At 41.9% G+C, this 13,321-nt stretch overlaps 1 protein-coding gene across 3 annotated transcripts in view; it reads left to right on the top strand.

Annotated features, from left to right (window-relative positions):
• Window positions 1-1,085: 1,085 nt before the first annotated feature.
• capn5b (calpain 5b) overlaps window positions 1,086-13,321 on the top strand; it is a 76,806-nt gene continuing 64,570 nt past the window's right edge. For 2 of the 3 annotated variants that reach the window (XM_050037083.1, XM_050037072.1), the window contains exon 1: window positions 1,086-1,202. In XM_050037083.1, coding sequence (XP_049893040.1) covers window positions 1,107-1,202 — 96 coding nt within the window. In that variant the 5' untranslated portion in view covers window positions 1,086-1,106. Of the gene's footprint in view, window positions 1,203-1,740; window positions 1,901-13,321 lie in introns of those variants that run through there. The other variant, XM_050037094.1, reaches the window with a different exon arrangement.

Below are 13,321 nucleotides of genomic sequence, written 5' to 3'. Positions count from 1 at the left end.
ATTCTGTGATGTGTGTGATGATAATATAAATTCTGTAATACCTTGATAGTGTGAAACCTGGATTTTAATCTCATATCTTTGCAACCCTAATCTTAGTGAAATTTTTATACAATCTGTTACCTTGATTCTAATTTCTGATCCCTGTCTTTGCCAAACTGGATGAGTTTAAAGAGGGAAAAACAACATTTTGACTATGTATAATGACTAAAGGTTGACCAAACTGCTATGACTTTTTGTCAAATAAAACTAGACTAACATTACGAAGAATAAAAATGACTAAATGTGACTAAAACTAATAAGCATCTAAAGACTAGGACTAAATATAATTTAGCTTCCAAAATTAACACTGAATAGATAATATATTATAATGATATTCAATAATGTCCTCCTGAGACCCGCATTTTTGTTTGGTTAGCATTTTTAATTTCTCCTAGCTATCTAGGGTTAGTAGGACCTGGTAAGTATAAGAAAATAAACATTTTCAATGCTAATAAAGCCCTTATATCCTCATACGTGAAGATTATAAAGTCTCAACATCCTCAAACAAGATGATGATAAAGTCCAAATGTCCCTCAACGAGCTGATGATAATTTCATTATGTATTCAAATGAGTACTTTCTAAATAACAGCTTCTTGTCTTGTTACTGTTGCTAAAATTGGTCAAATTTGTTGCTATATCAGACTACAAACATTATTATTCATTCATTCACATTCATTCATTCAAGTTTCAACCATAAAATTTGATTAGGTTTTGGTGGACCTTGTCCACATTTGCGTTGTGGTCGGCTGCAGACTAGTCTGAGTGGGTGGAAGTTCGCTGCAAAGATTAGCCTCTCATTGGGTGGAATGAGCCACCCGCTGAAGTCCCGCCCTACCACCTCCGGTTGCAGTTTTCAACACGTCCTTTACTAACTCTTGCAGTGTTTGATCTTGCGGGGATGTAGCCATTTTTCTGCCACGGTTCGCGTCCTGTAGGCGATATTTTTGTGGGCGTGTTACACCAAAANGACATGCAGGCATACGTCATGCGTAGTAGCGACACAAGATACTGGTAGTCATTCAGGTTTGAAAATGCCGACTCCAGCGCTTGTGTAGTGGTGTGTGCTATGTTTATGCTTCTCCGTCTGATGAATCAACGGAGAAGAAATGCTGAAAACAGGAGGCGCCTACGACGTCTTCTAGTTCTTTTCGATTTTGTTCGGGTAAGTCAATTTGTTTAAATATTTTGACGCTGTGTTCGACCAAGTTCCTGATGAGTTTACGCTAGTCCAACCATCTGTTGTCTGTATTGCCTACATTCCGATCGTACAGTAACAAATCGTTTTCCAAAACTTGCCTAAGTTGCTGACTTCATCTTCCACTTTGTTGAAAGTGTGGGTCTGGACTCCCTTGGAATCTAGGGCGGGTTTTAAGTGTTGGAAACCACTTCCACTACCTCAGTTCTGTTTTGGGACACCACTAGCCTAAACGTGAACGCACACAACCAACTGCAAGTGGGTATTTCTAGGGGAAGTGTGGGTATTGTAAACCCAAAATGTGATGTCCTCAGTGAGGACACGGGGACTCAGGAGGGTATTTAAATCAGCTTCCATGGACATGAAAGCTGATTTTAATATTGCGTGAAAATGATATAAATACACTCGCCAGCGTGACAGTTTTAAATCGTTTTATTTTGAAATGAGGAGAACCCAACTTCCGGTTTCCGTGCCGTCTCCTCCGCGGCAGCTCGATGCTGTTCGGGTGAGGAGAGGAGAGAGCGGAGCTCCGCCAGCGGACCAGGGAGAGAGAGAGCGTGGTGAGGAATCCCAGCAGCCCCAGGAGAGCGAGAGCCGGACCGGCTGGACCCCCGGAGGAAGACCCGAGAGAGAACCACGTTGCCACGGGAGAGGCCTCTGTTCAGGTAACCGTGCCGTGAAACTGGTTCATACTGCTTCCCGGGGCAGGCAGGTGCTCTGGAGGGCTGCTGGAGATGGAGAGGCGGCGGTCGGCGAGCCGCACGAAGCGGCTTGTGAAATCTCAGGAGATCCGAGATCCTATTACTTACTTACCGTAGCCGTGTGATGTGGCCTTATGGCCTCTCTGACCGGGGTTGCTGAGTCGATGACGTGTGGTGAGGGTGAGAGTAGGGGTGATAGGAGATATTTGTCAAACCACCGTGTTGTACCGGTGTGAAACGGGCTATACGTTCTTACTTTGCGCAAAAATAGCGGCATATATCGGATATCAGAGCTGCTGTCCCCGCTGAGCTCCTTCTCTCTGTGTGCTGCTGCTGAGCTTTGTTTTCATATCCAGCAGGAATACATGGGCGTTATTAGGGTATGGCAAAGGTGGGGCTTTCACGGTGCTATCTTAAATTTTGTTTTTATAATTATAATGCACAGCAAAGATAAAGCTACAGTTGCCATAAATCTATACGGATCTGATAATAACAGTGTTCAGGGGCAGTGATATCCCCAAGCTCATAGTTTAGTAACATATTATTCAGACTCAGTACCAGTTAGCATTAATGGTGGAAGGCTTTGTAAGTTTTGCTGTCAGCTGCAATCAAACTTGTTTATGTGTCACGTTCTGCACGCCTTTACCAGCTCTCTCTGATGCTGTGGAGCCTGTTTTCCTCTGCATGAGGAGCAATAAATTAATAATTTCCAGAAGTGTATTGTTCTGCAGAGCACTAAGAGAGGACTGAACGCACATTAATAGTCTATGCCCATGTGTAAGCTCCAGTTTAGGCTACTTGCCAGGGGTAATGGTCCAAAAAGTGGAGTCTTGAGACTCCCTGCAGGTCTTATAGAGGTTTAAACAGGGGCTAAAATCATTATTAATTGTCGGGGGACTTTCAACAGTGGCTGATTTAATAGCAGACTCATTTCTTAAATCTCTGATTGATATACAGTCCAATTTAATACTAATATAACAGCAGCAATTGTTCAGTATAGATCTCTAAAATTAATTCTGCATGGCTCGGCACTATTAGTAAGATACCTAAAGATTTAAAAAAAAAAAAAAGTCAAAACCTGTTAATGTTATCCTAAAATGTGTCTGGCAGTATTATTCATGAGAAAGAAAAACAATATCCCACGTGACTGAACCACAAGAAAAATCAATGCTTCATGAGGATGTGGCTCTAATAATGAGTGCATAGAAGCCTCGTGTTTTATGGTGTTACCAGAGCAAATAAAGTAGGATATAACTTGGCTTTTTTTATAAGAGCTTCTCTCCCTCACATCAACACATCTGAGGGAGTTCACAGCAGGTAACTGGGCACTATGCCATCCAAATGTACGGGCGGTCATGTGACAACAGGAATTAAAGTGCAGAAATTGAGCTGAGTGCACTTGTAAGCAGAGGAAAGTGACTTTTGGTGCAAGTGTCGTATGTCATGGCCAAGCCTACAGTAGCTGGCAGCAGGAGAAGATACTGCAGAGAGGAGATCACGATGCTGGGAGGATGGGAAGCTGGGATAGCCCTCCTCCCTGATGCAGGAGGGAGGGAGGGAGGGAGGGAGGGGTGAGGACGGGGGGTAGATGAGGGATGGTCTGGCGCACCCCTCCCTCCCTTCTCTCTCTGTCTTTCTTCTCTCCCACTTTGTCTCTCTGCCTCTCTCTCCTTGGTATACTGGTGCATTACTGCTCACTGTTCACTTCTCGGAGTGTAATCAGTCTGTCAGCAGCAGCAGACTCAATCAGTCACTCCCCCAGCACCACCAGCACCAACACCCGAACACACTCCTCCCTGATCTCTGACCAGAACACTGCCAGAACCTGCTGCTGCCTGCTGTGCACAGTAATGAGGTGATGCACAGTTCTGTGAGCAGTTATCATCATGATATCTAATCGGGAAACACATTCAGATCACTGTAACGATCTTTTTATGGACTCAAAGAGTAGCTGTGATTTCTTTTGTCCCTTATCTCTGATGGCATCATTATCAGCATCCAATCTTCACATACTTTGTCTCTAATATTTGTATCATTCTTTGGGCCGCTGTATGATTTGTTTATCCTTTTTCATTTCTAAGAGTGAGTTGATTCGTGCTCGCAGTATTGAAATGGTCACCCCAAACAGAAACTCAGTAGCCTTGAGTCAGTAGCAACAACACGGCCACATCATACCCAGAATAAAACAGTTAAAGTAACAGGCTCTCCTCTCTGTGATGCCAGGCAGCGTGTGGGCCGACACAGCATTATCCTGGTGATACTGTCTCCCTGGATATAAGTAAATTTGACTCTTTTTAGACCAGTTGATTGGTCAGAAGGAAAGCTGTCTGCTCAGGGCTGAACACTCTGGTCCCATTCTGTGTTGTGACAGGGGAGCTGTCCATGGTGCTGATCAGTTTGCACCGTGTGGTTCTTAGATTAACGCTGTCCATGGTTCTGAAAAGCCCATCGCTGCACTGCCTTTTCACACGTCCACTTTCTTCCTACACATGATTAGCTGCATCTGGCATGTCTAGCCAATCAGAAGTAGGGGCAGGTTTTACAGTTTAGACCGGTCTGGAGTGTTAGACCAGTCTTAACTTTGCTCTTAGACAAGTCTAATGCAAGTTAGGGCTGCAGCCGCTGGTAAATGTCAGGCCGTTGGTGAGCATCTGTCGCCTCAGTTTGTGTCCCACATCGTCGGCGCTAGTTGACCCTTGTCGGCTTTTTTTGGCAGATTCAGCATGTTGAGTCAGCATCAGAGACAGCGCAGCCTGTCAGTGAATGAAATCACTTTGATTGGCAGTTCAGCTCAGCACATGAGAAGAGAAATGAAAATGACTGAAGTCACGAGGGCGTGAGATCAAAACAAAGTTGTTAAATAAGATAAGATTATGTTTTTTAATCATGGGGCTCGTTTGTATTAATGTTTGCTAGTGCCAGTAAATATCCTTTTTCTTTTCAACATTGTGTTGTTGTTGTTGTGCTAACTGGTTAATTAGCTTCTTGAATCTGTTCTGTTGGTCTTCCACTTTCCCTTTTTGAACTACAAATACAGACAACTGCTGCCTGATGGTGTGGAGAGTTATTTCCTCTCACATAGGCACAGAATGTTGTGTTGGCCTTAAGACAGTGTCAGAAATAAAGTAAGAATTACTGTAAGCATAAAAAATTGTAGGCTAAGGGCACTGTCGCACATGTGCAAAACTAAAATTCCCGAAGGTGGCGTTAAAACATTCACCTCTAGTATTAAAGCAAATTCACATCTTCACACTGCGTGGAGTGCAAGTTTGAAGAAATTTGAACGGCGTATTCACAGCCTCAACCAACAGCAAAGAAGTATGTGTAGAGGAGACAGTGATTTTTGTTGTGTCTAAACAGTTAATATTGTATGATATTTGCAGTGAAAAATACAAACAGCTCGTATGAGTGATGCTCCCTGGCTAGCAGTGAGTCAAGACATGCGCATGGAACGTAAGAAAATGGAAAATGCACCAATATAACCTCCATATTTTGTCGTATTTATCCGCAAGCTAGCTAGCATTCTTTTTTTTTGTGTGCTTCATATCCGGTACTGGCCAAATTCTGCACAGATATCACCCTGGCAGGGTTGGAAATTAACTTTTTTTAATTAACTTTTTATCCATCTGCCACTGTGGCTGGTAGATTTCCAAAGTCTACCAGCAACTCAGTAGATTGGCATGTTTTTGGCTGGTGTAGTAGCCACTTGAATATTTTACCAGCATTTGGCTGGTGCTTATTTCCAACCCTGACCGTGCCCTAACTCTGGATTGAAGAGCCATGTTTCCATGGTAGCAGTCAGTGACACCTGCTGACAACTGGCACCAAACGACAAAAAAAAAATTGTGGTTTGTTGACAATAGTGTGAAGCGACTAATGAGAAGGGAAGGAGTTTTTCAAGATCGCAGTAACCTGTTGGAAGTATGCAGTACTGAGGTGATCGTTGGTCCAAAGAAAGCTATCTGATCCCAGTGAAATGTCTGTGTAACTGGTGAATTGTTCCCACAAATAAAACATTTGAAGCAGTTGTATTTTTCATAATTACCTCAAAGTGTCTATAATTAGGGTTAGGTACCATTTACATTTGAACCAGTACCGGTTCTGGTACCTGGAACTTGGTACCGATACACAATGGTGCCTTTTTTCAGTACTTCACTTTCTGTGTAATAACAAAAATGTGTTTCTTTAATAAGCTGCAGGGGTGATGTAGTAAACTAAAATGCATCTCTGCTCCTCTGCTCTTTTCTGATCACATGTAGAGATAATCATCTGTCTTTGTCTGCTGGTCTGTTTGCGTGTGTGTGTGTGTGTGTGTGTGTGTGTATATGTGTGTGTGTGTGTGTACCAGACACTGAAACTAACGCGGTAGATCGGTACTGTTGCGATAGCAGATTGGCTCTCTGGAGTCCTGAGTTCCCAGCTTCAGGGCGCCAACACTTCCTGTCTGAAGTTGAACCTGGCAGCTCCGCGGAGCTCCATGGCTGGCTTCCAGGTGTGAGGCACTTTGTGGCACTTCCGCCTCTTGTCTAAACAGGGCATTCTCACCCAGATGTGCTCTGAGGTACCACCTCTTGGCACAGATGGATTTAAGGTGAATCAATACTCGGCAATACCAGCATCATTCAGATGGTACTCGTAAATGTACTGATTTGGGTACCCAACCTTAGCTGTAATCAATAGTTTTACATTAACTATCAAAGACAGGGTTACTTTAATATAAAGCCGTCGCTTGTAGTGAGATTATCGCCAGACTCTGCAGCTCCTCTCACAGCTCTACAGGGCTTATAGTATCTTTTAGCTCATTGTTTTGGTTGACCTGTAACTTTAGGTTTACGCTCACCGCTCTCTCATATGGCAACATTTCCAGCACCAATAGGCAGCTGTTGCAGACAAAGTCGGCGACTTGCTGGTGAACACAGCGACGCATTTATCAGCCACAGAGTCAGATATTTCCCTCAGGAGTTAGGTGGCTAGGAACACGACTCCAATTGAATGCTAATGTTCCCCTGTAATGTGTAAATAGGCAACCGGTTGCTAATGCGATTGTCCTATCAACTTTTAAAGGTGATAATATGTCAGTGTGGTGTTTATAGCTTGTTTGTGCACCCACAAGTGCCCAAACAAATCAGTTACTGCAGGTTATGGAACAATATACATTTACAAACACACCTTTCTATATCACTGATTTGTGCACCAATAGTGTCACATCACCATAGATACCAAAGAGGTATGCGTGCTGTCCATGAATCAATTTGACAGTTATGTCTTTTAAAATTCTGCTATTATATCATTATCAAAACTCTGTGGTGCTGTGGTGCTTTTGCAGGATACTGTACAGTGCGACAGCAGTAGAATGAGATGAATGTTGACATCTGCTGACCAGCAGTTACTCCTGCTCAGTAAGACTAGCATAGCAGAATGAAGCCAGGGCAGTTTGCAATCTGGAGCGATGCTCATATTCAGCCATTTGTTTGTGTGTGTGTGTGTGTGTGTGTGTGTGTTGTTCAATCGCAGCAAAGATCATAACCCGGTCTGGGACTGAGAGTGGTTTATTAGGACTGCTTCGGCCTCCAACTTCACAAGATGACAGGCTTCTAATACAGCTCAGTAAACAATCAGTGCAACACTGGAGGACGAGCTTTGCACACAGTCAGAAGTGAGGAAGCATTATGAATTATTTGTTATCCTGGATCAACACGTTGGAGCTGAAGTGTATCTGATGATTAATACACACTGCTAGAAACACTGCATTACACACTGTATTATTATGTCCATGGTGCTTCCATCTGTTGGAAGGGGCACTTTGTTTCCCTGTACTCGCTCCTGAGAGTATTGATCATTGATGGAGCGGCTTTTCCCTCCAGCTTTTCACCTCTCTTCTCTGCAGGAGCTGTCACTTCTGAGTCATGACTCAACTGTTTTGAAAGGACTGCATCATCTGTCAGTCACATATTCCTTAACTGTCATTTCATTCTCAGCAGAGGTTTCCCTCTTCTACAACATGTTATTTCTCATTTTTTAGACTGTTTTACACTTTCCTTAAAACACAGTTGGCGATCAAATAACGTGGTATGATAAATGACGAGAGTGCCATCATGCCAGCGTCCACGCTTTCACAGCCATCTTGTCTCTCTTTGGTATTAATTGCCCATTATCTCGCAAATGTCACAAACAAACTGGCCACTTTCATCCACTTTATGACTAATAGATTCCCTCCAGTCTCCTGTGGTTTGTTGCAGTCCCATTCTTCCTGGAGCGTGGGCAGTTTTTAATGCATTTCCACCTTTCAATACTTTCCCATCTGTTTTGCTTCCCCACTTGTAGGAGAAGGCTGAGGTCTTATATCATCACACATCACGTCTTCCCGAACATCTGTCTGCAGTCCGACAGCATTTTTTCCACATTAGAGCATCTGTGCCCACTTACAGAGTGGGGAAAGTTCTGTGCCTTCACTTTTTGCGATGCTAATATCAAACTGATACCAGTGCTGTCACCGACCATCAAATGTTATGTGACAGTTTGTGGCGTATGCAGAAACTACCACAGCTCAGAGATGTTCACATATTTCAGAAACATATGCATTAAAGTGTGTTAACAACGGGCATTTAACACATTGACTAGGGTCAGATAAGACTGTTCATACAAGCCTGATATGAAAATGACAAATGAAGCAATTGATGGTAAGATAGTCTGAAATATATCAAGCCTTGTGTACATCACGTAGAGCAGAAACGTCAAGCATGGATGACTTTCATTTAGAGCAGAGACACATGGCATCCCAAGATGCTGCGCAATTTGTCACACTCGTACACAATTTAAAAATAATTGATCTAAATGAATTAGTCATAACAGGAACAACAGTGCATAACAGGAGTGTCAGTCTGAAAAAGACTAATGTCTGTTAGTTGTTCAGTAGATATGGAAAAACATCTCCAGAGGGGACACAATCAGAATACTTTTTAATGAGATAAATAGCCCTCACACTTACCAAACCTACTCACTGATCAATCAATCAGTGAGTCGACCTCAAAGCTGTTGCTTCTTCTGTTATGTCATGTAAACAAACCATGTAGGCCTAAATTTCAGCCATGCACTGGACTGGAGACTTAACCACCTAAAAGACGGGTGAGTAGCCTACTCACTATCTCCCTACATTTGTAACTTTACTTTTTAAAACAGGAATTGTGTCTTATATTGTGCAGTTGGAAATTACATACAGTATAGCTAACAGCAAGTAGCATAGCTTGTTATTAGTGGTGGTCCTTTACCTTACCAGAAACTTTCAGCACCCTGGCATCTCCCTTCAGTCAGCTGCCCCTGTATTCTGATTTTTGTCGTGAAATAAGGAGGTTTCGTATAGAAAACACTTCATTTCATCGTCATGAATCAGCCATTAGTCCATTGTGGTGCTTTCAAAGCGAGTGTACAGGAATAAAGAGAAACATGGCGGTTCCACGAAAGTTCAGTTCAAAATTGCGCTTGTAGCCAGTGAGGACGCCTCTATTGTCGGCTTCAAATCCAAACTGTTGTTATATTGGTCCGGTTTTATTTTTACCACCCCCCAAAACACATGAACGTTTAAGTAAACAAAACAAAGCTACTGAAATTTGATCTCCTTCATGTTGCCGGCTTCGGCTCAGCAGCAAATTGCACAAGATCTGTCCGACACTAGTGGCTCCATTTCTCATTTTTTAAACAAACAAACAAAATCAAATCAGACCAGACCAGTAAAACTTGAAATCAACGCCACTCTAGACAGAACATATTAGTACACTTATCCGTCATGCTGAATCAAATCAAATCAACTTTATTTATATGGCACTTTTCATACTACAGTAATACAAAGTGCCTCACAGAGGTTAAAAACAACAAAGAACCAAAACAGAAAACAAAAAAGAAAAGAGAAAACCCAACCCTCCCACCCCACATAGAGATACAGAAGCATACACATACGCACACGCACACACACACACACACACACACACACACACACACACACACTAGCTATCACTAAAGAGACATGGCCAAGCATCGAGACCCGAGGCAAGGAAAAAGCCACACCGAGGTGCAGTGCCCTTCAGCCACCCAGGTCAGAGCTGTCCACGGGACGGCACCCCCATCGGTAGACCAGGAACAACTCTCAGTGTGGAAGGCCCCCATGAGACAACACTGGAGCTAAAAGCTGAGGGACTAAAACAGTAGGATAGGATAAAAGGTATAAAATGAACCAAATAAACAAAAAGCTATTTAGCTTATAAAATTAAGTTAATAGCTAGGTAAAAATGATCTAAAACAGAGACATAAAATGCATCAAAACTAAAACCTATAACTAAAATAACAAAAGATAAAGATTAAATGAGATAAGAACGTAAAAAGAGGAAGGGTAAGAGCAATTAAAAAAAAACAAAAGCAAAAAACAAAGAGAAAGTTGGACTTTTCTAAAGACTAATGATAATGCTGCGTTCATGGCTTCCATGGTGCTGAAAGGTGCGCTCTGTAGCTGTGCAACGGGCTGAAATATTGTCCCCCATCCTGATGAAAATGCCTATGGTGCTAGCATAAGCACATACATGCGTATACATAAACATGTGGTACACTTGAGGGTCCTGGTTAGGTTTTTTGAAAATATGGTCACCTTAAGGTAGCCATTTTTTTTTAAGCAAAGATAGCAACTAGCGGGTGAAAAAAAATAAACATTTAGCTTTTAAATAGCCAGATATATTTCTCAGGAGCCAGTGGAGACCAAAATGAAGGTAAAAATGTAGGTCAACATTGGACTTGGATTCATTGGACGAACAGTCGAGACTCATCTGGTCGAGACTCCAGATGAATGCTAATATTGCTACATGTCTGTTGGATGTGCATCTGTTATCATAACATGTCAGATGTAGTGTTTACAGCTTGTTTCGCTGCCCCCATGTTGGCTGTGACTGTACTGGTTAGGACTGGAATATTCAGATGATTGGGGACATCATAAATCATTGGATAATTTGAGCATAATACATAATACATTGCTTTCACTCAGCTTTAATTCAAAGCAGTGCTTGTTATTGTGATTGCCACAGTAGTAAAGGCATCCAGTGCGGCAGCTTCTCAGGATTTGTTCTCTGCAGGTAATGCTCTTGGCCGTCCACGGAAGCCAGATGACAGCATGGTTTTCCCCATTGCAGTCACGAGCCAAGACACCAGGCCATCTGTCAGATTTAGCTTCCAACTGCGACCTCCTCTTTCCCCCAGGAATTTACTTTATCACTTACTCACAGAGTCAGCTAGCTTGTTAATGCCTCCGTATTGAAGTTAGTGGATATTTGTCTTTAATTAAGGTCACAGACTGCAGAATCAAGGCTTTAGTTAATGCTAACAACACAGATCAGGTGTTATTCGAGACCTACAGTACACTAGTTTGTCAGGGTGTTTAAAGCTGTTTACTTTAGAGAAGACTAATTTATTCATACACATATCTGATCATAGATTTTAATGAATAATGAATTGGTTAAATGTGTATTGTTAAATAAACATTTAAAGTTGATATTGGCATTTAGCTGTTGTGATTGCAGGGTTGGATTTTATAATGCTGCTCCTTAGCTGGTCTCACAGCCTGTTTGGATTCAACACGAGTCTACTGAATGAATTGGATCTCGCTGAATGTCAGGAAAAGTTACCTCTTAATGCCTTCAGGTTAATGATGTTTGAAAGGTACAGTCGTCAGATTTCAAGTTGCTCCTGTTGTCCTTTTGGTTTGGCGTCCCTCCATTTTCTGCTCACTTCTTTCTCCCCAGATATTAGATGTCATTGAGCACCGCTGAGAGGTGAACAGGTCAAGTCAGCCCAATTAAAAAATACTTTATTTGATAGTGCTGCTCGGTGGTAATGTGGCATTAAGAGACTTAAACTGGATTTGGTTTTATTGCTTTGCTGTACTGCAGTGTGCCAGTTGGGATAGATGATGAATTTAAATTGTTATATTATAGGTAACATTTACCAAGTGTACATGCTGTTTCTTTTTCTTCCCTTTTATATTGTTGCATGCTGTGTTACTGCATTTGGGTTTTTGGCTTCTTGCTATTTAATTAGATCAAAGTACAGTCTTTCTTTGTAAAGAGTTAAACTAGTAAGAGTTGAACCTGTAATCTTACCAGGGCTGCAACAATTATTGTCATTGTTGATTACTTTCTAAATTAATTGATTAATTGTTGGTTTATAAAATGGCAGAAAATAATGAAAGTGAGCCAGCCCACATTCCCAAAACACAAGTTGACATTTTCTCAGTGCCTCCCAAGTGGGGAAGCAAAACAGATGGGAAATATCAGATGTAATAAATTGCTGTAAAAACACAGCCAAATTCGAACTCTAATTTACCTTTTTCCAAAACACAGTGAAATATCGTCTCTCAATATCGCCCAACATCTTAGTTTGTTTAACTTCACTCTGCTCCACTCTCCTTGGCAAAACCAGTATATTGGCATGACTACGCATCAATGTGGACTCAGAATATTAGATTCAGGTGGATACGCTGCCTCAAGTGATTGGTTACGGAAAACTGAAGATGGGAACTGGTTGTAACGAGTCGACAGATATGTCTGATGTCATGCAGCCATTGACATCATTTAGTCATTATTCATTCTCCTTTCTGGAATCAAACAAAAAGGTCAGTAACACAGATTGTATATAAAGGATGGATGTCATTGTAGCTCCCCAAAAGTGAAGCCAAAACGTCTTGTTCGCCCCCTTGTGGCTGGCTGCAGCACAGGTCAGATCAAAGTACACGTCAAATAAAATGTTCCTAAAGAAAGTTTCTGTTTTTAGGTAGTTCTTATCATGTCGCTATATGTTCAGGTTTTTGTTTTTCTGATAAGTTTGGTTTTTAGCTAGTGATTTGATGCTATAAAACGGGGTTGTGACATCATGATTGACAGCTGTGTGTCAGTAGGTGTGCTCTCAATCAATGCTGTTATTCCCGATTGGGTTGGATGGGTAATGGGCGGAAACTCGGTATTGCGGCTTCACTTCCTAATCACCACTGTGCAGACTCTTGCTCCAAGAGTGTAAGATAGCAGCGCCTGTTTTTTTGTTTTGGCTTCATTTTTGTACAGTGGAAGGAAGCAGTGACGTGCCGTCCATCTTTATACATTAGTCAGTAATATCATGTTGAGAAAATAAAGATATATTTGAGATAACAGTGAACACTGGAGAGACCCTGCGATAAGTTGAAACTTTTTCTGACAACTGCGATTACAGGAGTGAGTAGACGCTGCTTTATTTTAAGAGGTCACATTTCACAGCATATTTCCATCATCACACCATATATAAGAAACATAATGTCACGCTCGCCAAAAATCATGAAGCATGTATTTAATCAACCAATAACAAGTGCAGCCATGCTTT

This window comes from Epinephelus moara, chromosome 3, assembly GCF_006386435.1.
Source record: "Epinephelus moara isolate mb chromosome 3, YSFRI_EMoa_1.0, whole genome shotgun sequence".
NCBI classification, from domain to species: Eukaryota; Metazoa; Chordata; class Actinopteri; order Perciformes; family Serranidae; genus Epinephelus; species Epinephelus moara.
This window is presented reverse-complemented; position numbering and strand designations above follow the sequence as displayed.